The sequence below is a fragment of the Chlorocebus sabaeus genome, chromosome 10, assembly GCF_047675955.1.
Source record: "Chlorocebus sabaeus isolate Y175 chromosome 10, mChlSab1.0.hap1, whole genome shotgun sequence".
NCBI lineage: Eukaryota > Metazoa > Chordata > Mammalia > Primates > Cercopithecidae > Chlorocebus > Chlorocebus sabaeus.
The window spans coordinates 123,314,263-123,338,512 of NC_132913.1; the positions used below are offsets into that span (position 1 = coordinate 123,314,263).

The 24,250-nt window shown below is 45.7% G+C and overlaps 1 protein-coding gene across 9 annotated transcripts in view; it reads left to right on the plus strand.

The window, feature by feature from the left end:
- The window catches only part of AGAP1 (ArfGAP with GTPase domain, ankyrin repeat and PH domain 1), a 642,723-nt gene that overhangs the window by 305,192 nt on the left and 313,281 nt on the right, over positions 1-24,250 (plus strand). For all 9 annotated transcript variants that reach the window (XM_007966740.3, XM_007966741.3, XM_007966743.3 and 6 more), the window contains exon 9: positions 6,182-6,274. In XM_007966740.3, coding sequence (XP_007964931.1) covers positions 6,182-6,274 — 93 coding nt within the window. The remainder of the gene's footprint in view (positions 1-6,181; positions 6,275-24,250) is intronic.

The window sequence follows — 24,250 nt, forward strand, 5'->3', positions numbered from 1 at the left end:
CCCTTCCCTGTGCATAGCAGACATTACCAGTCAATCTGGAGTCTACACATTTGAGCCCCAAACTCCAGGCACGGCTGCTGTCAGGTGACCGAAGCCTTTGGACTTGAGAAGAATGCTTTTCCTCCCTGGATCATGCATTACAAGTACATGCTTTTGAAACAGTGCTTCTCAACCAGGGTGGTTTTGCTCTCCAAGGACATGTGGCAATTTCTGGAGAAACTTTGGGCTATCACAACAGGAGTATGGGAGTGGGAAGGTAAGGTTCTGCAGATACCTAGTTGTGAGTAGCAACCAGGGGTGCTGCAAAGCATCCCACAGTGCACAGGTCAGCCCCTCACAGCAGGGAATTATCCAGCCCCACGTGTCAGTGGTGCCCTGCTTTAAACCATCTGACTTCCATTTCTGGTTGATTATTGCTGACCCAGATGCAAAGCTTAATATTTCCTATTGAGTTAAAGGAGGACTCTAGAGGGGTGGCTGGGAGTCAGATTGCTGCCCCTTTGTAAATCCGATCTTGATATTACGTTGTGGTTCCTGCCAAGTCTGGGAGATCCCCAGCCCCTCTGCCACGTGTCTGGGGTAGTCTCTCATTGGACGCTCATGACTGCTGAGGCGGTTGCCAGCTGCACACACCCCCTCCTCCCCAGCCTCCCCTTGCCTTTGCTGGTTGCCTTACGCCACATCAGCTCCCACAGAGGCTGCTGCTGGGCAGCAGGGTGAGGACTGATCAGACCAAGCTCAGACCCCAGCCTCCACTGCTGACGGATGTTTGACCTTAGGCAAATGACTTGACCTCTCTGGGCTGGAAACCACAGTACTTCTGCAGTGGGGCTTCCGGGAAGACTTCCTGGAGGAGGCAGAAGAGACCTGGTGGCATTGCTTCCGTTGTTTCCTCACTCCCATTGATGCTATTAAATGATTTCTGGTAGTGTTAAGCATATGTGATAGATTATAGTAGGTGGGTAATTAGGTTTCTGCAACATACAGGTGAGTATCTCACATGCTTAAATTAGTGCATGGATAACATGTTTTATTGGGCAGTTTCTTCAGACACACCGAAAACAGCAGCAGTTACCTAAATAGCTGCTTCCCAGCTCTGTCTAACACCTGGAGCCCCTGTCTGCACCCAGGCCGGGGGGCTTTGGATTGAAATGTTTCCTCTCAGAACAGGCTGCACAATGACTCAGTGACTTGAGAAGCCAGTAGCCAAAGATGCAGCTGGATTGAGAGAGGGTGGGCTGTGGGCAGGCGGCCTGTGCCTTGGGAGGAAGGGCGGGCTTGTCTTCGTGGTGGTCGAGAACACTTTCTGTGTCTTCGTTAAGGGAGTGGAAGGGGAACAGCACTCATTCTCAGATGCCTTCTGAGGGCCACATTTTCTGCTTGTTGACTTTGCTTTCTCTTCAAAGGAGAGAAATTTAAAAACCACAAAGTGTCTTTAAAAATGAGAATATTTATGAGGAGAATGCCAGCACCTTCCTGTCCCCTCCCTTTATCAGCTCTGGAACTGGAGTGTGCCAGAAAGTAGTATCCCACTGGGTAACTGACCACCCAGGTGACTTAGGGAGGAAAACACTTTAAGGCAGAGAGAATCAAAATAAGAGCTCAGTTAATAAATACTGACTTAACATCTCTCTGCACAGCCCTGGTTTTGCTCAGTGTCTAGGAGAAACTTGCTGCCAGAGTCAACGCATGTTCAAGAGAAAGCATTTAGGGTGAAGGAGAAGGGACTCTGCACCCTAGGAGGAGAGACCTGTTCCTGCAGATTCATGCTGCAGACACACAGATGCACTTACAGGCATCCATGAAGAGGCCGGGCAGGGCAGGTGCAGAAGCCAGTAAAAACTCATCGTTACAGTGACCAAAAATCACAATTAATTATTTCACCATTAATGTGTCGTGTAATATAGTGGCCTGCCTATGGATCTAAGTGTGACCAGTGTTTGTTGTCTTTCTCCTTGATCCTGGAAAACAAATTTGAGATCAGATCAGAAATTGAATCCAGCTGCCTCGTTGGCATTAGTGGGAATAGGAACTTGGAGTCATAAAAGAAGCTGCCACTACAATAGGTTTGCATTGTGGCATTTAAGGAAAAGATGGTGATAGTTCTGGGCAGGGATCCATATGTTGGTCCTCAGTGGGCTCGACATTGAACAAAATGATGGTGATGATGCATGTGGTGTAGTCTTAAGTTGAAGTTCTTGGAAATAGTAACTCCACTAGATGTCAGTGTCATCCAAGGAACAAAAAGAAGGCAAATTAATTTTGAAATCATAGCAATTAAGAAATTAAATTTTTAGCATGACCAGTTTTCTTCTGTTTTTAAATATGTAAAATTTGATAGACTCTTCAGCCCTGGCAGTTGTTGGTGATTATAGGCATAAACTGTCAAAATGTGTGTGTATTTGGAAGTGTCTAGTCGGAGGACAGATGCATGGTATACAGACAATCTTAGTGAATAAAAATTTGTGCAGACTGGGATTGTAACACCCAGCTGGAGGAGCACTCTCCACCGTATTTATTAGAACATAATAAAGAGGCCATAGTTAATTAAGTAGTACTCGCATCATTTTTTCCGATACCATTCTTATACATTTTATAAAGTAGACTGTAATGTACTGCTCTGGGCTAACATTTTGTGCTCCCAGATGTTCGTTTGCATATATTCATATACAATTTTTAAACAAAAATAAATGACACTTTTTTACAAAAGAGTACGAACAAAATCTCTGTAACAATCCAAATTATATGTTACATTTACAGTAGGAATTATACTTAACTGATCAAACACTAAGTTATATTTTATTTCATTCATTTCTTTGGGGAAAAAAGCATTAAAAGACTGTCTCCAGTTAATGCCTAGTTTGGTAATATGGGTTCTTAGAGCAATTAATTTAGTTTAGCAGCCCTAGTTTACATGTGGTTAAAATGTTTTATTAGAAAAATTTTTCAGACATACAGAAATAAAAAGCATATGTGTACTCACCACACACTTCATCAAATACAAGCCCTTTTCTGCCGTGCTGCTACTGCAAGAAATAAGCAAATCCTAAGTAAAAGTTGCAGCTCCTTCCATGTGCCTCCACAACGCATTTCTCCTGCCTGTCTGCCCAGGGATCAGCATTAACCTGAATTTGGTCTATATTATCTGTGTCCATGCTGTCAACTTGCTCTAGTTTGAGTCCTGAAATTATACATTGCATGGTTTTGTCCATTTTCAAGCTTTATAATAACGATGTCATTTATGTGATGTTTTTTAAAAGCTTACTGTATAATGCTGATACCATTAAATAGAGCCAAGCGTACCCAGGAAGCAAAGATTGTGAATATACATTGCCCAACTCAGAAACTTGCCATAAAAAAATAAGGCAGCAAAATTCATAGTGTGAACAGAACTGTTTGAATGGCATTTATTTGTTTTTGCAGAGGAGCTCCTGGGTACCTCCCATAGTGTGTCCTAGCAGCCGTTGACTTAGCCACTGGTTGAAAGGGGGAAAGCGGTTTCTGTTTGACACAGAGGGCTCTTGGCAATGATGCCCTTGTTCCTGTAGGCAGGTAGTTAGTTGATGGGGGTGTCCTTCATGGCTTCTCTCACCACGTCGGGAAGTTAAACATTTTTGTAAAGAAGCAGGTGATAATTGGATTACCTTAACCTTTCTTTCCTCTGCATTGAGTGTTTGTTGGAGGCGAAGCAGTTACTATGGTGGCTTGCTGTGCGTTGACTTTAAATCTGCAACCCTTCTGGGATGGGTGTGATCTGCTGTTGTTACATTTCTGGCAGTGTGCAGCAGGCTGTATGAAGGGCAGGGTCACTCCTGGCAGACGCCGTGGGTGCTGAGGGCTGCCTTGTGTCTGATGATTCCTCGGAGCCATTCCAGCATCACAGAAGGATGTGCCATTAGTGATGAAGTCTCCCAAGTTGGCAGAGAAAGGAAACCTTACTGGGAATTTGTATATGCTGGGGTGTCTCTGTCCATTGGATTTGATTTAGTCTGGTTGTCGGATTTCAATTATATGGATACAGCCTGATGTAGACAAAGTGATTGTGGGGCTGAGGTACAGCAAACTCTTTTGCCTCACAGCTTGCCACTGTTCTTTCCTGGAAATTTTAGTGTTTTGACTGTCTCCAGCCAATTGTTCAAGTTGTCAGGAAATTTTTGTTTTATTTTTGCAATGAAGTCTTACTGAAGTTTCAGTCTCTTTTATCTCAGTGTGTGATCAGATGCTGAGTTGCGTGCACAGTTCGTGTTCTAAGGTGTTTGCAGCAGGGCAGTGAGCTGTTTCTCCCCATTTCAAGTGGAATCTGAAATTCTGTTCTGAGAATGGAGTGGCTGGGGGGACAGATGTGCTGCCTTGAGGAAGATGTTAATTTTTTTAATGTTTGTTTTGTTAATTATTCTGGTTAATAGAGAATAATGAAGATGGATTTCCAAATTTAGAAATTTAGAATTTGTAAAATTCCCAAAGTACTCTAAATATTCTTTGTTAATTAAAAAATATTTTTTTTTTAGTGTTATCACTGTGTGCTTTGAAATTTATTTTAAAAGTAGGAACCTCAGGAGCCAGCTCTTCTCATCAATTGAGATGTGGAGAAAAGAACTTAAGGCTATTGTGTAGCTCTTACTATACATTATTAATTAATTAAAGAGAAAAATGAGCTCTTGACAAGGAATTGATAAATATCTCTCTTTTCCTTCTAGCCCGAAGGGTTAACCTTACGTTTTATATTCTTCTGCAACTTTGTGTTTGTTACTTGATTTATTCCCTGTCATCTCATTCTAGGCATCCGCCATCCTAAGGCAAACAAGTGCACAGTGCTTGGCACGTAGTAGGTGTTCAATAAACATCAGCTCTTATCACCGTCTGCGAAGCGTGTTTCCTAATGAGCACAGCTGCACAGGAGAGTAGCACCCTTTGAAGTGCTGGATCTGAGTTTCCATCATAGGAACTGTTCTCCTTGTCCTCCTCCTTAATTTGGTAGCAGCCTCTTCTGGAATCCTAAATGTGTCCCACCAGCCCTTGTTTTTATTATGACCTGTGACATTGCCCCTTTTAATATGTATATTTTTTAAATCAGCTGTTCCATCTCACATCCCTTTGAACCTGGATTCCATTAGCTTTTCATTGTAGCAGTGGACACCACAAAGTCTGTTCATTTCATATATCATCTCAGATTTGAAAAGCACATGAAAATGTTTCTCCATTTTCAATATTGCGTGAGTAATGTTCCCATTGAAAAGTAATGGAGTGAAGTTGTCACTTGTCAGCACAGTTATTAAGGAGGACGAGTCTCCGATCTTTCTCTCATAATAAAATAAATCTGTCAGAAAATCATTGTGCTCACACTTCCTCATGCCATCGAGAGAGGAGGCTGAGACGATGGAGCTCCTTCAGTTTTACCCAAGTCAAGGTGTGCTTTTGGCTGGGGCTTCCCTGGGTTAAAGGTCGCCACCCTTCCCACCCGGCGCCTGTCACTCGTCGTCCGCAGCAGGTCAGCAGTGCATCGGAGATAATTGACTCAGGACCTTGTCAAACAAAGCTGTTCATTATTTCCCAAATACTGACCTTTTGTCCAAAGGCGATTTTCAGGGGTTTTCTTTTCCCTTCGTTATTTTTTGTGATTTTGTCCATTAGCTTAACTTTGAATTTGCCATTTTCCACCCATCCAGAAGCAATACAAGGAAAATGTTAACAGCACCTTGATACGAATCAAGGGTGTGCCGTTAAATCGCACAGCTGACTAGTTAATAGAATTTTAAAATCATTCAAACATTAGTTAAATATGTATGTTTATGTAGTGGATTTTCCAAATGAACATTGAGCAGCCCCTTTTTCCCTCGGCTATGTGAACTGCAGCTTTCGAATGCGTTTTTCTGTTGGGCGTTACTTTCCTCTATGGCCCATTGGTTTGTAGTAATTGAATTTTGAACTTTTTAAAAAAGAATTAAAAGATAATTTTTGGTGGAAAAGTCAGTGGGAAAGTTTAGACGGTTCTCTTTAAAAATGATGAGTCAGTGGAGATGAACTGCTGAGCGGTCTGCTGGTCAGACGTGTCTGTGCGCACACATAGATCACGCGTGTTTTCTAAATGTGTATTGGCAGGAATTTTGCAAACAGGGGCAGAGCCCCTGCGTCTGTGAACCGCAGCCCTTACCCAGATGCCAACTTTCCTTTTGCTTTGCAGTCTCGGAAAGGGAGCGACCCAGACAAAGAGAAGAAAGGCCTGGAGAGTCGTGCGGACAGCATCGGGAGCGGCCGAGCCATCCCAATTAAACAGGTGAGCAGCGTCCCCATCCTTCCTTCCCTGTCGCCAGAGACACACCTCAGGTCTTCCCGGAAATGATGCTGGCTCGCGCCAAGGTCTGTCTGCTGCGCTCTGTTGATGAATGTAGAAGTCTGTCACTTGACATCAATTAGCAGAGTTCCTGTGTGTATTCAAATGGGATCATTAGAATGAGAAGAGGGAACGGAGACAACAGACCTAATGAAGTGCGGGCTGCCCGCCTGCATATGGAGTGCGTTTCCAGGCTGAGAGCCTTCAAAGGCTGCCTTTGTAGCACGGCTTTGATTGGGCCGCAGGCCGCCGGGCAACAGGGGTAACTCAGATCGCCTACAAGAGCCCCTTGTGATCACAGGAACAGCCCGACGTGGCCCTAATTTGCTCTCACAGACGGACATCTGAACACTGTTTCAGGCTGGTTTGTAACAACGAGGCAATTAGTTGTGATAATCATAGCCGGTGTGTCAGCTGTGCGCTCTTGTTTGTAATTTGCTAATGAAGGAATTGTAACTTTGATTAGGTTCGGTTTCATTTAGACCTTATTATATAAAGGAACATTTACAGCTGTAATGTGGGGCCTTAATTAAACTTCCTCATTACACAACAGGACTTGAATTCAACCATTTGTTTTGGCCTGTGTTGCTAGCCTGGAACAGGGTTTCATTAGCCCAGAACCGGATTCTAAATCACTTTATGTCTCCAATAAGAAAAAAAAAAAAAAAAACCCTGGAGTCCACGTGTGACGTAGATTGTGGTTCGATTTCCAAGGAGAATAAAAATAGAGTTCAACCCCACACCGTGGCTTCTGGAAATGGCATCTTCTGGTTTGTTAAAGAAAGCCAATTGATTTGGAGTGCATCCTTCTTGAGCAAAAGCCTCTGTGGGCAGGAGAAGGGCTCCGCCTCTCAGGCACAGGGCTTGTGACTGGTGTGCACCTCTGGTCCAGCGCACTGCTTTGCTATTCTCTCTCCTGCGGGTACCTGCACAGCGTCCCTAATCCCTTGGGAACTGTGTAGTCACTGGCTGCCCTTAACAAGGGGATAGTCGTTCCACACATGGAGTAGGATTATTCTGGTCATGTAGGTTTCGTGCATTTGAAGCAAATAGGAACACAGCCTTAGAGACGGGCCAGGCAGTGTCAGCGCGAAGATGTGGGAGAGGAAGGGGTTAAATAGGACCACGACATCTTCAGTGAGACCAGAGGAGGGAGTCCACGGAGTTTCCCAAGATGCCCAGGAACTACTGAAAGACCACAGCTCTGCCCGCAGCGTAACTGACCCGGCCCGGGATCAAGCTTTCTCCTTCCTGGCTCACAGGGCATGCCTTTGCCAGGCAGAGAAGGAGGCCTGCAGGTCGTCACCAAGGCCCTCATGCGTCTGTGTAAGACACACGTTCATCTACTGGGCTGCACATGTAGGGATTGGCCCGGGGCACCTTTAGGAGAGGTTCTCTTCCCTCCATATATTCAAAGACCACAACAACAGAACTTCCCACTTTTATGGTGGGTGGTGTTTTCGCTATAAAAAAGGTCCTTCACTTTAGAGGTCCGTGCACATAGTTGTTTATTCTCTCTTGGTGCATTTATTTATAACCTAACTCTGCGTAAGCTGATTTTAGTGTGTAATTTTTATGCCATTGATCCCTTTTTCAACTGGAATTATAAAAATCATTTAACATTTTATTTTCTTTTTTATAAACTGGTGCCAGGACATTTACTTTGGGGAATATTAAAACCAAATAATAGACCGTTTTCTTAATGCCTGTCTGTGGTTGATTTGGGTGGGAGTTGCTCACCGGCCTGGCAGGAGTCCCTCTGTGCGAGCCAGGCGGGCCCCCAGAATAATTGGAACCTTCATTCAATTTGTACCCTGCTCATCTGTGGAGGGGGCTAGCTTTTCAATATGTGTGCAGATTGGAGTTGACCGTCAAGCGTAAAATGAGTATTATCCAGTCCTTGGAAGCCTTTCGATTGTGAATGTTCAAAGTAATCTCGTTGAAATCTAAATCATGGTCTGATTTCCCGGTGACTCCTGGGCACAGGGAGCTCCTTGTCCCTCCTAATTGTCCCCCTCTTGCAGCCACAGACAGCTCCCTCCTCAAATCCACACCTGGCCCAGCAGAGTCCCCGTGTGGCTGACTCTCCAGGCCTCAGGTGCCTCATCTGTAAAATGGGGAACTGGATGGTGTCTGAAGCCCTTGAAGCAGTTAGATGTGGAGGTTCCACAGAGAATTTTTAAATGTTAGCAATACTGGATTTTTGAATTAGTCATGCTCAGGGCACCCTTGTCAAAGCCTCTCTGTGCATCGGGTGGATTGATGTGGATTTGCAGACGGTTGTATCGATTTATCTCACATCCCTGTGTGTGCCCTTGTTTCTAAAGGAACATAGATCACTCCAGGTAGCCTCGAATTCCTGACCCTCCTGGTGTGATGACTTCAGTGTGGAAATGAAATGAGAGGATTGCAGGGGATGGAGCCTGATGGCCATATTCTAGAAACTCTACCTAATTATTTGTTGAATAAATGAACAATTAAATGAGTGCTTATTATGTAAGTGCTGTTCATTCGGGATCCTATTTAATCCTCGACATTGCCACAGTTGCGGTAGCTGTGTTGTCCTTATTTGAAACACAGAGATGGGGAGGACCCTATACCAGGCAGCCAGGAAGTAGGTGCAAGGATGCGGACCAGGTCTCTCTGCCCCTATGCCCGTGCTCTTTCCACTGCCCATCGATGAAAAGCCTTCAGAAAGCTTAGGAAGCAACGTTACATGTTTTAAATTAAATAAGTGAACCACAACCTGAGACAAAAGTATCTTATGACTGTAGAAAGAAACTTCTGAGACTGCCTGCAGCAACATGTTTCTCCAGGGATAACACAGCCGTGCTCAGCCGTTCTCTGGGTGGGAGGCATCTTTCCATTCCCCTCCTTACCGTGTTTGCCGCAAACGTGTTCTCTCCTCTTGTCACCAGCTGCAGAGAACTGTGTCTTAGTGCTCAGCCCATGCGGAAGACTCAGGTCTGCCTGATCAAAGCCTCACACACCAGCTGATGGACCTTTGCCTAATGGCAGAGGAATCGTTTTAGAACCTCAGCAACCTGCGTGGAGTTGCTATTGCAGACTCTTCTTTCCCCCAACAGGAGTCTTGTAACGGATGGTTTAGGACCCAGGCAAGGCAGCCTTCAACACTCTTTGCAACCTAACCTCTGAGTTTACAGATTGTACATGTTGCAGTGGCTTATGTTAACCCCCTTTCACTTCCATGTGATATCTCGTTCACCGTGAGCACCAAGGCTCCCCCGACCTCAGTGGGAGTTCGCCGAATCATGATGGTCAATGACATCATCTCTTCTTTCTCCCGATTACAGATTCCCCATCAAGAATATAACTTATTTTCTGGACTATAACTTCACTTCTTGTGGACCTGGGTCTACTTCTTCTTTTGTGTCCCTTCTGGGGTCTTGGAAGAGATTGGTTCAGAGAGTTCGGTTTCTTTTTTTTTTTTTTTTTTTAAACTAAGAAGATAAGGTCTATTGGAGTAAAAATTAAAAAGCAAAGCAAGAAAAATAAAAGCCAGAGGCCCGGCTCAGCGGCGAGTGGGCTTGTCACGTATTAATTTTTCATTGCTGTGGAGAGTTGTACATACATAATCACTTGATTGCAGTGGGAGTTAGGGAGCTCCTATGGTGCCATTTGCATAAATCTTGTTAAGTCAATGGCAGTTAATGAAGTACAAATGAGCCCGGAGAAGGTGACATGCAAATCGTGGGTGGCAGATGGGAGGTCTGTTTGGGGGACGGCAGCTGTGTGCTCTCCTTTCTTTCTTTCTCTTTAGCATTTTTTAATCTCTATATTTGAGTACAGATACACAGCCGTACGCCTTGGCCTCCTCCCTGCCCTTCGCAGAGCCCTGGCCAGAGAACCTGGCCATCCCCTCCTGCCCCGATGTCCAGGCTGCAGAAACCGTTCAAGACTTGCCTTGTACTTGGTAGCGTACACTAGAAGGATTTGAATTCTTTGAAAATCATGCTCAGTTTATTTTGTCATACTTACACAATTGAAAACGTATTATTTTTATTTAGTGGGGACACACGGAACCTCCTCATGACGTCTTTTGAGACTGTGTGTTGTCTCATGAGGTTTCAGAATGAAACAGAATGGAAGATACCATCTTTGCCTTATCATGCTTCCATTTGGGGGTCTTTTCTTGCTGCTTCAGACAGGCCAACTGTATGTAGCCATTATCCCCGTCCCTGGTTTGTGGTTGGACTGTCAGAGGATTGGCATCCCTAGGGTTAGTCAGGAATGAGAAATACAGAAAGTGTGTGGGGCATGCTCTGTGCCTCAGGCCATGGGGACGACCCCTCCCTGTCATGCAGACCTCTCAGAGGGGCCTCCCCTGGCCTGGCTCAGCTTTGGCCAGGGTGTCTCGCCCTCGCGGTTTTGTGTTTAAGGATTTAAGTGCTAGCAGGACTCCCAGAGAGCCCTTAGAGATTCACGGGAAGAACACTGCCTGCGACTTTCGGAAGTTTTGTGTTTATTTGATCAACTGGATGTTTTGAGAGAACCAGGTCTCTGCTTGCCTCAAAGAAAGGTAGGCAGAGAGGTGTGCGTCGGGAGGCCACAGCCCTGATGGCTGCGGTGGTCACGTGCTGGGGGTCCTTTTCTTGCAGGCCACCCACTCTGGTCCTTCCTCTGCGATGCCCGCCAAGGTGCTGTTTCTCAGTTCTCGGGGCTGCAGGGCGCTAAGGGGGACCCTCCATCCGGCAGGCTCCCTTTTGTGATGCTTGGTGGAGACACCAAAGAAACAACATTCCTCAAAACTTTTTTTGCTAAGTCTTCATTTTGACCTTGAACCCTGATGTCATGGCCACCTCCAGGGAGTCAGCTGTGAGAGCAGTCATTTTCCAGCAACCATCTGAAGCCGCGGGAAAAGCCTTCCCAAGCTGTCAGAGGAAGAGCCGGCCTGCCCGGGGCAAGCCCGCCGCACCCGCCATCAGGCCTGTGAACTGTTTTGAAGCCGTGCGTGTTTTTGATTCTCAGTTGAGTAGAAAGAGGCAATTGTCAATTAAGTGAAAGGAACCTCTGGAGTTAATCCCCGCGTCCAGCCTGCCGCAGGCCACCGACCTGTGTTGTCTGGTACCTGGGATCAACACGAGGGGTGTATTGTGTGGCGTGGGCAGAATGAAAGCAGCCTAATGACGCCCGCGTTAACAGCTCCTGAAACTTTGACACTGGTCACAGCGAGTTGGTTGACTGCCTCGCCGTCGCGTGCTGCTTTCATGGAGGAAACAAATGTGCAGGCCACGAGGAAACTTGATAGAGGTCGGAGGAGATGGAGAGGAATGGCAGCGCCCTTCCTTCAGGGCCGTGGAGAGAGGAGCTCGCAGGCCTGCGGCCTCTCCGCGTAGGCAGAGGTTTACAGGAGGACGGCTCACGTTCATTAAGCCCGACCACTGAGGAAACAAGGTGAGCAAGAGGCTCGCCGAGCGTACGACGCCCACCCACGTGGCAAATCAGCTCTGCCTGGGCATCGGGGCCCGTTGTGCTCCCCAGAAGCAGATAATTTACTGGGTGAACTTGCCGTGCCCTGCAAGCTAATTGACCTCACTTGGGTGAACAACTCCCTGAGAGTCTTATATTCAGCCTGGTTCACAACAGACCCGGCCCAGTTACGATGATTAATTTAGTGGCCAGGCAGGTGTATCAGTGCTTTTACTTTGACTCCTCAAATCTCATATTGTCATTGCCAGAAGAGTCCAGAATATCTGGAGGCCTACACGTGAAATGACAGTCATTTGTCTGTGAGTATATCGGGCACACCCTCCCCTACATCCCCGCCCTTTTGGCAACGTTGGTGGGTGACAATATGTTCCTCACAAGATGCACAGAATGTTTATTGGAATTACTTTAGCCAAAACACAAAACCCATCATTTATACACAAATCTGCAAAGCAGTGGAAAAGAATACTTCCCTTGGTCGTGAGGGCTGCATGAGGGTGATGGGAAGTAGTGTAGGCCAAGGTGCTTCATACACTACCAACTGCCATGCCAGCAGAATGGCACTTCTGAGAACAGAAGTTACTTTTAAGACTCAGTGTGTCCTCTGTGGATCCGTTCTCCAGGAGCTGGTGAAACAGGAAAAGTTCCTTTATCCGCCTCGCAGGGCGTGTGATGCGGTGGGGCTCACTTCTTCGGTGCCCCACAGCTCAGACCCCTAGAGGGACAGGCAGACAGGCGGCTTGTGGGGAGCGTAGGCTCTGACCCCACAGCATGGGCTTGGGCTGGGCGTTTACAGCTCCTGAAGCCCCAGTGGGCGTGTGTTACAGTGTGCTTTTCGGCTTGGCTGTCCACAGGCGGCCTGTGATTGTCAGCTCAATTAGTCCCTCTGCCTTATTGCAAAGACAGAGGGTTTCTGTATCTCAGGATTCTTTCCTTAGTGTTCTGGAAGAATTGGATCACACAGTGGCTTGGAGAATGAGTGCAAGGTTTTACTGAGTGGTGGCAGTAGCTCTCAGCAGATGGATGGGAGCCAGAAAGGGGATGGAGTGGGAAGGTAGTCTTGCCCTGGAGTCCAGCCACTGAGTGGCCAGACTCTCCTCCCACTGCCCCCAGCTGAATTCCACGTCATCCACATCATTCTGCCATTGGTGGCCTTCCAGAGTCTGCTGGTGTATTCTTCTGCCGGTGTGCTGCTCTCGATGCCCAGCCGCGTGTGTGTGTGTGCCCACTAGGGTCTTAGGATTTTTATAGGCACGGGATGGGGGGGCATGGCAGGCCAGGGTGGTCTCGGAAAATGCAGTGTTTGGGCGCAAGAACTGGAGTGCCTGTCCTTACCTAGGTCTGTGGGCACAGGCCCGGGGTGGAGCTCTCACCAGGTAGCCTGCGCTTCTCTACCCAGCACTTCCCTGCCTCCCTGCCTGCCTCCCATTTCACCGCGATAAATGTCTTAAGTGATTTGTTTCAGCAAAATAGTGCTTATTTTCTTTAAAAGTTGAGCAGTGGTAGTGAAATCCAATTCCCCATGAACTCAGAAATACAAACTATCCTACAAGTAGAGGAAAGATTCTCAAAGTTAATGTTGCCAGAACTTGTTTTTGTGTTGATGAATCAATAAGATACTTATTTCTGGAATTAATTTCTTACCAGATTTGATCAACTAGTAACAACTGTGCTCTGGTCCTTGTGTGACATGCCCTGGGTCCTCTGCTAGGGCTGGAGGAGGCAGAAGGTGTCTGCAGCCCCCGAGCTCAGCTCAGACATGTACTGACAATCCCATCCCATGACCCCCAATGCAGTGGACGGGTGTCATACCAAGGAATGGTGAATTCTACTGAGTTAGACAGGAGAGGGTGAGGAAAGGACAGCTAAATGGAGATGGGGACAATCCCACTGGACTGGGACATACAAGTAGGTGGTGACAGGAGGGAGGCGGAGAGCAGAGCTGCGGATGGAGGGGTTCAGGAGGAAGTAGGCAGGAGGGTCCTAAAGGCCTGGGGCATCTGCTTGCCAAGGACTCTGGCTGCCCTGCGGAGGAGGGCTGATTTCCCCGTATTGTTTGTAGGAGCAGTGGTGGGGGAGTTTAGAGACTTGTGGCCACACAGAGCGGATCTCCCTCCCCTTCTTACTCTGTCCCCACAGGGTTTGAGATGATGGGGGTTCTAATGTACCAGAGTATTGGCGGTAACCAGCGTTTATTGACCACTTTTTCGAGTGCCCTGTGCTAGAGTTTTCTGCTGCCGTCCCTCTTACCTAGGAAGTGCCACGGTCCGCTTTCCCATATGGGAACATTAAGGCTTGGGGAGACAGTGGGGCATGCCGGGCAGCCCCACACAGCGCATGAGTCCCCAGGGCTGCCAGAATGAAATCCTGCAGCCTGGGTGGCTTAAACAGCAGAAGTTGATCTCTCGGTTCTCCGAGACAAGGCCTGGCAGAACCGGTTTCTGGAGAGACCTCTCCTTGGCTTGAGCCTGTTGCCTTCTTGCTGTGCCCTCCTATGGCCTGGACTCCATGTGCACACGCCTGGTGTCTCTTTTTCTTATAATGATGCCAGTCCCATTGAATCAGGGCCCCATCTGTACAACGTCGTTTACCGTTATAGACCCCCTTAAAGTCCTCGTCTCCAAATACAGTCCCCCTGGGGTTGAGGGCTTCAGTGTGCAAATTTGGGGGGCATATTTCATCCTGTAACACACAGCTGAGTAGTAGCAGAGCTGGGACGGGAGCTGAGCTCTGTGTGGCCAAGGGCCATCTGCTATGTTCTTTGCATCTGGAATGTCCTAGCTTAGGCCTTCCTGGTCATGCAAGGTGAGGCCACTTGATTTCTAACCAACATGTTTGAGAATAAAAAAGAAAAACTTACGAGGCCCCATGCGTTAGATAGGAAACATATGAGACTCAAAGTACTCCGACTTGAGGGTTTCCTTTGAAACTCTCCTAAGTTTGGTAAACTATTGTCATTTGAAATAAGACTGTTGCTGGAACGAATCCTTATCCAAGGTGCGTAGCTCTCACTCTGTGCAGTGCATTTTACAGCTGTTAAGGCCTTTCAGTCGCGTCCATGGGAGACCTCCTTCAGGCTGGTTTTGAAAAACCAAAACTCCCTTTCTGTGCAGAGGCAGCTCCTCAGGGCCTTGGGCAAATGTTGGGCCTGCAGCTGGGGATGTTCTGGAAAAGTCTATGGATTGAGCAGGTGCCCACTGTCCGTCAGTTGTGTCACTGGTTGCTTTGACTGTGGCTGTGGTGCTTTGTGTTTTAATTTCTCCCAGGTATAAAAGATGGCTGTATACTTACTTCATTACTGAAAGATACAGCTGGGTGCAGTGGCCCATGCCTGTAATCCCTGCACTTTGGGAGGCCGAGGTGGGTGGATCACAAGGTCAGGAGATCGAGACCATCCTGACTGACATGGTGAAACCCCCATCTCTACTAAAAATACAAAAAATTAGCCAGGTGTGGTGGCAGGCACCTGTAGTCCCAGCTTTTCGGGAGGCCGAGGCAGGAGAATTGCACGAACCCAGGAGGCGGAGGTTGCAGCGAGCTGAGATCGCGCCACTGCACTCCAGCCTGGGTGACAGAGCAAGACTGCGTCTCACAAAAAAAGAGAAGAGAAAGAGAGAAGAGAAGAAGGAAAAGAGAGGGAAAAGAAAGAGCAGGAGTGCAGAGACCCCAGGTCAGACTTAGGAGGCCTTTCACCTTGAAGGTTAAAATCCACACACATGACAAGCAGCTATGACTACTTCCCACAGTCTTTGGCCATTTGCAAACACTACATAGAAACAGATGTCTACCAGCTGTGTGTGGTGGCTCATGCCTCTAATCTCAGCACTTTGGGAGACCGAGGTGAATGGATCACCTGAGCCCAGGAGTTCAAGACCAGCCTGGCCAATACAGCAAAAACTCATCTTTACTAAAAATGCAAAAACTAGCCACACATGGTGGTGCGCACCTGTAATCCCAGCTACTTGGGAGGCTGAGGCGTGAGAATCACTTGAACCCAGGAGATGGAGGTTGCAGTGAGCCAAGATCACACTACTGGGCTCCTTTTTGGATCTCTGTCTCAAAAAGAAAAAAAAAAAAAAGAAATCTACCAAGACCAATAATCCTGAGGAAATCATATCATTAAAGTCTTATTTCAGTTCTGCAGTATTTATTTAACAGTTCCTGACAGCAGCCTCAGTTTCTCCTCGTGTAGGAATTTGCACTGTGGAACAGGACTTCTCCCAAGCTGAGTTTTGTCCTTTGTGAATAGAGAATTTGACACCCAAACAAGCACCTCTCCTGGCAGAGAGAATCACTGGCCGTCAGCATTTCATGTTTTGTTTAGAAACAGCAACCGTGGAACTTAACGGCACTTGGCATGGCTGTCACACCAGACACGTTTTCCCAGACGTGGTCAGCAAAGCCCAGACTGTCCACTCTGTCCCAAGACTGTCACTGTGGTTCTCCCTCACACACCGCTTGATGACATGGGTCTGCTTGTTGCCTACTCCAGAGCCTTTGGCTCCACAAGTTCTAAAGAAGGTGGCAGCTTAAGAAGTCTTCGCAGTCCTCTTTTGAGGCTTTGCAGGAAAGTCATCAGACAATGACATTTTTATCAGATAGTTTTGAGTAGCAAAAACACTTTTTCCTTTCCTACATCTAAAAGTAAAAGAATTTACTTTTAGCTGACTCACTGAAGGCCAAGTTTTTGAAACCAAAAAACACTATTTCCTTGGTACCAAAGCTGACAGCTATAATTAAATATATAGGAATGTAAATGTTATGAACTAGGCATAGAAGTTTGTTAGTTTTGGGTTGGGTGTAGTGCCCCGTGCCTATAATTCCAGCACTTTGGGAGGCTGAGGCAGGCAGATCACTTGAGGTCAGGAGTTCAAAACCAGCCTGGCCATCATGGTGAAACCCCGTCTCTACCAAAAATACAAAAATTAGCCGGGCATGGTGGTGCATGCCTATAATCCAACTACTCAGGAGGCTGAGGCGGGAGAATAGCTTGAACCCGGGAGGGGGAGGTTGCAGTGAGCTGAGATCCCACCAATGCACTCCAGCCTGGATGACAGAGTGAGATTCTGTCCCCCCCCCCCCCAAAAAGAAGAGTTTGTTAGTTTGGGAAATATGTTCCTAGTTAGACATTGTCTATAAAATACCTAATACTATAGTTAATGTTTGCAGACTGGTGAAAACAGAAACATTTCAAAATACTATTAACATCTTAGGGCCGTCCCAAGCCTAGTCCTCCTAGTTCAGTCCAATCTGCTCCCTGCAATATTTACTCTCTAACCTTTCCTTCTGCTTAAACTCATCAGAATCAACCACATTATTACTGTGTGAGACTTGTAATAAGAATGCTGGCAGTTATATGCCGAGTACGTATTGTGCATTACTTTGGATGCTTCATCATAGGACCTCATTTAATCCTCCACCAACCTAAGACACAACTTGCTGCTCTGTTCTAGACGAATAGTTTGAGGTTTGGGGATGTTAAGGTATGAGACTGATGTTACATAGCTCCACATGAGTGGAAAAGCTGGGATTCAAATCTAGGAGTCCTCTCCGAAACTTTCTAGAAAAGCCTGTGCTGTTGCATCCCCCTCCTGCCCCCACCATGACCATCTTTTTTTTTTTTTTTTTTTTTTTGAGACAGAGTCTTGCTCTGTCACCCAGGCTGGAGTGCAATGGCACAATCTCGGCTCACTGCAACCTCCGCCTCCCGGGTTCAAGCGATTCTCGTGCCTCAGCCTCCCAAGTAGCTGGGATTACAGGCACAGGCCACCATGCCCGGCTACGTTTTGTATTTTAGTAGAGACAGGATTTCACCATGTTAAGGCTGGTCTCAAACTCCTGACCTTCAGCAATTCTCCCGCCTCACCCTCCTGAGTAGCTGGGATTACAGGCACGAGCCACCTCACCTGGATAAGTTTTGTATTTTTCGTAGAGACGGGGTTTCACCATGTTAGTCAGGCTGTTCTCGAACTCCTGACCTCGGGAGATCCACCTGCCTCAGCCTCCCAAAGTGTTGGGATTACAGGCATAAACCACCAGGCCCGGCCCGTGGCATCTTTTCAATGCGGGATCAAGCGTCAGGTACACAGCGTACTTTCCTGGTGGGGAACCAGCAAGGCCGGCTGTTTTCTGCAGGGCTGTCCTGGAGAGTCTGTGTTGTCTGGCACCTGGATCAAGATCAGATGAGGTCCTTGAACTCCAATGTTCAATCGGAGTCCCTGTGGGCCCAGAGGTTGCCTGAGTAGGTCAGAATCGAGTATCAGGAAATTGTATTTCTTTTTTTTTTTTTTTTTGGATGCAGAGTCTACTCTGTCGCCCAGGCTGGAGTGAAATGGTGCGATCTTTTCTCACTGCAACCTCTGCCTCCTGTATTGAATTGATCCTCATAACTCAGCCTCCCAAGTAGCTGGAACTACAAGCATGCACCACCATACCTGGCTAATTTTTTGTACTTTTAATAGAGACCAGTTTTTGCCATGTTGCCCAGGCTGGTCTCAAACTCCTGAGCTCAGGCAATCCGCCCACCTCCGCCTCCCTGGGTGCTGGGATTGCAGGCATGAGCCGCTGCACCTGGCAAGAAATTGTATTTCTGTGTTCTCAAGTGATGCTGATGCTGCTAATCCAGGACCCACACTTTGAGATCCCCTTTCTAGGTGCGTGGAGTCACTTGGGGCTTCTTTCCTTTCTGGCCTCACACACAGATGACTCTTAACTTTGGTTGGTGCCACCCCTTTAATCTGTGCTCGTGAAAATCTTGCCATCCATGAGGCCCATGTCAGATGCCTTCTGGTCCGAGAAAACTGATGAGATGTGTTCTCTTTCCTCTTCTCTCCTTCGATGCCCGTCCGTTCTTGGGCTTTTGCTCTCTATCTTCCCTGTTGATACGTGTGTGCATCCCTCACGTCTCCTTTGCCACGTGCTTCCTGATGGTGCACACTCCGAGACATGTTCTTCCTCCCGCATTGTTTACACAGCAGGGAGGGTCTTTGTTAGGGACGTTGCTGGTGGTAGTAATACTAGGTAGCCTAAGTTAATTGTGTAAAATGGCTTTTCTTTTCTTTTCTTTTTTTTTGAGACGGAGTTTCACTCTTGTTACCCAGGCTGGAGTGCAATGGTGCAATCTCAGCTCACCACAACCTCTGCCTCCCGGGTTCAAGTGATTCTTTTGCCTCAGCCTCCCGAGTAGCTGGGATTACAGGCGTGCACCACCACGCCCAGCTAATTTTGTATTTTTAATAGAGATGGGGTTTCTCCATGTCGTTCAGGCTGGTGTCCAACTCCCGACCTCAGGTGATCCGCCTGCCTCGGCCTTCCATAGTGCTGGGATTACAGCCACCGTGCCCGGCTAAAATGCCTTTTCTTCATCGAAACAGATTTTGTTTGTTTGAAAGAATATGTTATATTGGAGAAGTTGCAGTATTCATTAAATTGTACTTTCAGGAACATTATAATTTTTAAGTCAACACTTTAACTTTTATGTATATAAGATAGTATATTTAGGTTACACAAAAGTGGTCACATTTTTTTTTAATCTGCAAAGAATAAAATTTTGCCAGAGACCCAAAATAATTTCAGAAAACTGATTTCTTATACAACTTTTCTACTTTTGAGTATTTATACAGAAGAAAATTTGTCCAAATAAATGTCTTCACATACATAATTTTGTCTATAAGGAATTCTTTAAGGTTAAACCCACAAATTTTAGAAACACCGGACTGTTTTTGTAATTGCCAGGTTTTTACCGTATTGTTCGGTCTCTGTCAGCCACAACCTCTGTGACCGTAATTAGTGTTAAAAACAAGAATGTTTATATTTTTAGTGTACATAAAAATTAATTTTATACAAATATATAAAACACCAACTACATAGAAATACTAGTGGAGACGTGAGTAATGTGCCAAGCCATGATGAGGCAGTGAGGCACCGTGAGAAGCAGAGAGCCCTGGATGGGTGCGTGGTCTTCCTGTGCTCATATCTAAAGTAACGGAGATTTAAGACAATATGAAATCATTGTATACTAAAATATATCATTAACAAAGAACGATAAAATCCCTACTCTAAGAAAAATTAGCAGGAGCGGAGTTGTGGAAATACACTGCTATAGTCCTGAAACTTGACCCAGCCCTCTTGAAGGGCAATCTAACAGTCGTACATGATGGACCTAAGCAATTTGATGCACTTTGTCCCAGTGATCCGTCTTGTAGAAGTTTATCCTCAAGGGAATAATTCACTAGGAGAAAGGGAAAAACACCTTTAGTGTAAAACAGTGTGCATAGCAGTTATTTATAATATTAAAATTCTGGGAGCTACCAATTTTCAACAAGCAAGAAGTTAACTTAGTAATTGCTGACTGAATAGTACTAGGATGTACAGCCATTAAAATGGCCAATTTGAATACTCTTTAGAGATAACTGAAAGCATAAAACATAAAACTGTATATAATAATTGGAACATGAAAATATGTATACATGTGGTGTTATAGGATGAATAGGAACACAGTAACAAGTGAATTGGGCTAGGATTAAAGAAGAACTTTACTTTTTTTTTTTTTTTTTTTTTTGAGGTAGATTCTCGCTGTGTCACCCAGGCTGGAGTGCAGTGACACCATCTTGGCTCACTGCAAGCTCCACCTCCTGGGTTCACGCCATTCTCCTGCCTCAGCCTCCCGAGTAGCTGGCGCTACAGGGAACTTTAAAAATTTTAACTTCTTGTTTTGAAGTAATTTTAGATTTGAAGGAAATTTGCAAAAAATAATACAGAGAGCCCATATACCCTTCCCTTAGCTTCCTCCACTGTGGACATTTTTATGTAACTAGTACGGCTATAAAACTGAGGAAATTAGTATTGGTAAAGTACTAGTAACTTATCTATATGCCTTCTTCACATTTCACCAGTTTTTCCTGAAACGTTCTTTTTTATCTCAGGATCCAATCCAGGATCCCTCCTTTCACTTAATTGCTTTATTTACTTTGCCACTTCCACCCTGAGAAAATTCCTGTCTTATGGTCCATGACCTTGACACTATTTTAGGAATATTGATCAGTTACTTTGTAGAAAGCCCTTTAATTTGGATTGCCCAATGTCATCTCCTGAGTAGACAGAAGATCTACATTTCTGGCAGGAAAACCACAGAGGCCTTGCACCTTCCTGGTGCTGTGTACCAGAGGCACCTGACAGCCACCTGTCTTATTCCTGAGGACATTGACCTTGGTCATTTGGACGAGGCGAGACCTGTTGGATTTCTCCCTTGAGTTCTTATTTTTCCATTTGGTAAAGATAGGGATGCATGTCTTGGGGGAGATACTTTGAGGCTGTGTGGATCATTTTTAAAGTTGGACATTGTATTCAATAATAAGGTTTTATAACATGAAAACTGTTTTCTTCTGGTAAATGTGCACAATCTTTAATAAAATTTAAGTGCTTTTTCACTCCTGCTGTATTGGAGGGAAGGAGTAAATGAGGATGATTTTGAAACTTGTTGGTTACTTAAGACCTTGGGAAACCTAGAGATGAGGAGGAACTGGAGAAGCCCAGGAGTGAGGAGGAGCTAGAGAAGCCCAGGGGTGAGGGGGAGCTGGAGAAGCTCAAGAATGAGGGGAAGCTCAAGGGTGACAAGGAGCTGGAGAAACCCAAGGGTGAGGAGGAACTGGAGAAGCTCAAGGGTGAGGAAGAGCTGGAGGAGCTCAAGAATTAGAGAAGCTGGAGAAGCTCAAGGGTGAAGTGGAGCTGGAGAAGCTCAAAAATGAAGAGAAGCTGAAGAAGCTCAAGGGTGAGGAGGAGCTGGAGAAGCTCAAAAATGAAGAGAAGCTGAAGAAGCTCAACGGTGAGGAGGAGCTGGAGAAGCCCAAGGGTGAGGAGGAACTGGAGAAGCTTGGGAATGGGGAGAAGCTGAAGAAGCTCAGTGGTGAAGAGGGACTGGAGAAGATCTGAGTGAGCCCAAGCTGGGAGTGTTGAGGGTGTGAGTGTGAGTGGACCTTCCCAGATAGATCTGGTGAGAATGGGGTGGCAGCTCTGAAACTGAACAAGAGGGGCCCCTGGTCGTGGACCCCGAGGGGTCGGCACGCCGTAGATACCCAGCACATCCAAGGGAAGGACGGATGGCTATTGATTTCCTTTCAGGCCATGCCAATATGTTTATCAAGCAAAAGATGCAGTTCAAGTGCTGCTGTGATCCAGACGTGGTCCTCTGTTTAGGTAAAGAAACTTCACAAAGGCACTGCCACAAACCAACATGTGTTCTTTGGGTTTCGTCTCATATAATTTCATTCATGAAGGCTGGAAATTCTGTTATTCAGAATCTTACCTGTTTTTCCCAAGTAATTTCTCTCAGAGAACAAAAACTATATATAGTATGTATATACATATATAAATTCATGTAATATATTAACATGTTATGATATGTAACATTATATATTATGTTAATTATAATCTATAATTCTGTAGATTAACCCTAAGATTTATTTTTCCCTTCCATCTTCCCATTGTTGCCCACATTACTGAGTGCTCTCCTTCCCCACCTCCCCATGTCACCCAGGCTGGTCTCGAGCTCCTGGCTTCAAGCCAACTTCCTGCCTTAGCCTCTCGGAGTAGCTGGGACTATGGGTGTGAGCCACCACAACCAGCTCTAGAGTGCTTTTCCCTGTGCTAGTGCCAGAATTACGGTGAATTGCCCGACAAACGTGCTGTTTTTAAAGCTGGAACACCTCATCTTCTACATAGGGAAACTGAGTCCCGGGAAGGGTAAAGAGCTTGCCCAAGGTCCTTCCAGATGCTCTTCCAGTACCCTTTCCACCACTGACACTGGCATTTCCTTATTCCTTGTGCACTTCTCAAAAAAATAGAAATAACAAATAGTGTTTGTTTACTGTTTCAACCCAGATATTTTTATTGTATTGTGACTGGTCAGCTTTTTCTAAGTTGAATTCTTAAGCTTCATGCTGTTTTATCTATTTGTTTTTTAATATGCAAGGGAATAGATAAAAAGCATTACATTTGAAAGCATCTGGTTACTAAGAGAGAACATGACCATCCTTTGTGTTTATGTATCTTGCAGGCTCATTGATTCCCAGCAGTCCTGTGAGGCTAGCTGGCATTCATTCCTCTGCACATTTTATAGATGAGAAAGCTGAGGCTCGCCTTGCATGATTTCCTAGAGCCTGGAAGAGGCAAAGATAAGATTCAAACCCAGGTCTGCTTATCCTAAAACCAGTGGCCTTCACCTTGAAGGGCCTTATGTAGCACCGAGCTCCCAGTATCTAACTTAACTTAAAAATATATAACTTAACATTTTGTTTATGTTAAAAATTCAGGCACAGAACTACACCTAGGGACTGCTACAGAAACGTTTTCTAAATAGCACCAGCGCTGAGGGGTCTTCGGTGGGTGGCACCCTCGTTCCATGGTACAGCTTGGCCTTCTGCAAGATCCCTTTCGCCTTAATGCAGAAATCCTCGAATAAGTGTATTCGAAAGCAGTTGTTTGTAATTGGAGTATCTGGGATTGACAGTGGTTTTAATTAGTTGATTACTAGTTCTTTAAAATGTACTGTACTCACTGTGGATCTTGCAAATTGGTAACTGGTAGCTACCAGTATAATTAAATATTTCAGAGCACTTGGCTACAGTAGCATTGAACTGTGAAGAAATAATGTTGTACAGCCAATCAAAAAGAGATACTTGTAAACTCATTTACAGCGTCAGTGTGTGTTAGGACCATCATTGAGATGCTTATTGCCGGAGAAATTAAAGATACAATTTTGTGCTAAGAGGCAATATAGAAATTAGTTCCCGAATTACTTGTTAATTGATTTGGTGATTCCCTCGGGTCTGCATGCTCCTTTTCCCCCTTTTTGTTGTTGCATTCAGTTAACAGTGACTATTCCCAGAGCAATAAAAATATATTCCACACTTAGATGAGATGTGCCCTTATATCAGACAGCCCTCATTCTTTCGCAGCACCAAAAAATACCCACCTAAAACACAACTGTGTTTTTCTCAGGCATATTGTTGTTTTATGTATACCCATCAAGGTAACCGGTGCATTCGCGGGTTTGGATAATTTCAGGAAAAGGAAAGCATGTTTTTATGTCTTACGTTTACAGGCACTTTTCTGATTTTTCTTTCCCCCTAATGGAAACCCTCCTTTTTTATCAGCAGTGGAGGAGATTCAGGAGACTTGATTTATGGAAGCTTTTTCTTATTGTTTGCAATTCAGCAAGAATAACCATACGAAAGACCATTTGTAGAAAAGTGCAAATTGCTACTGAAAATGATGCTGGAAGAAAACGAGGCCTGTTTCTCCTTGTTTAAATTGAGTGTGGATAGAAGGAGAGACAGTGAACCATCGTGGGCCAGGCTTCCTGGACGCGGGCTCCCATCTCCAGACCCCTTCCTTCTTGGTGACCAAGGGGAGAGGACACTGAAATGAGGCACATACTGGTGCTGCTTATGTGGAAGATGTAGAAACCGTTAC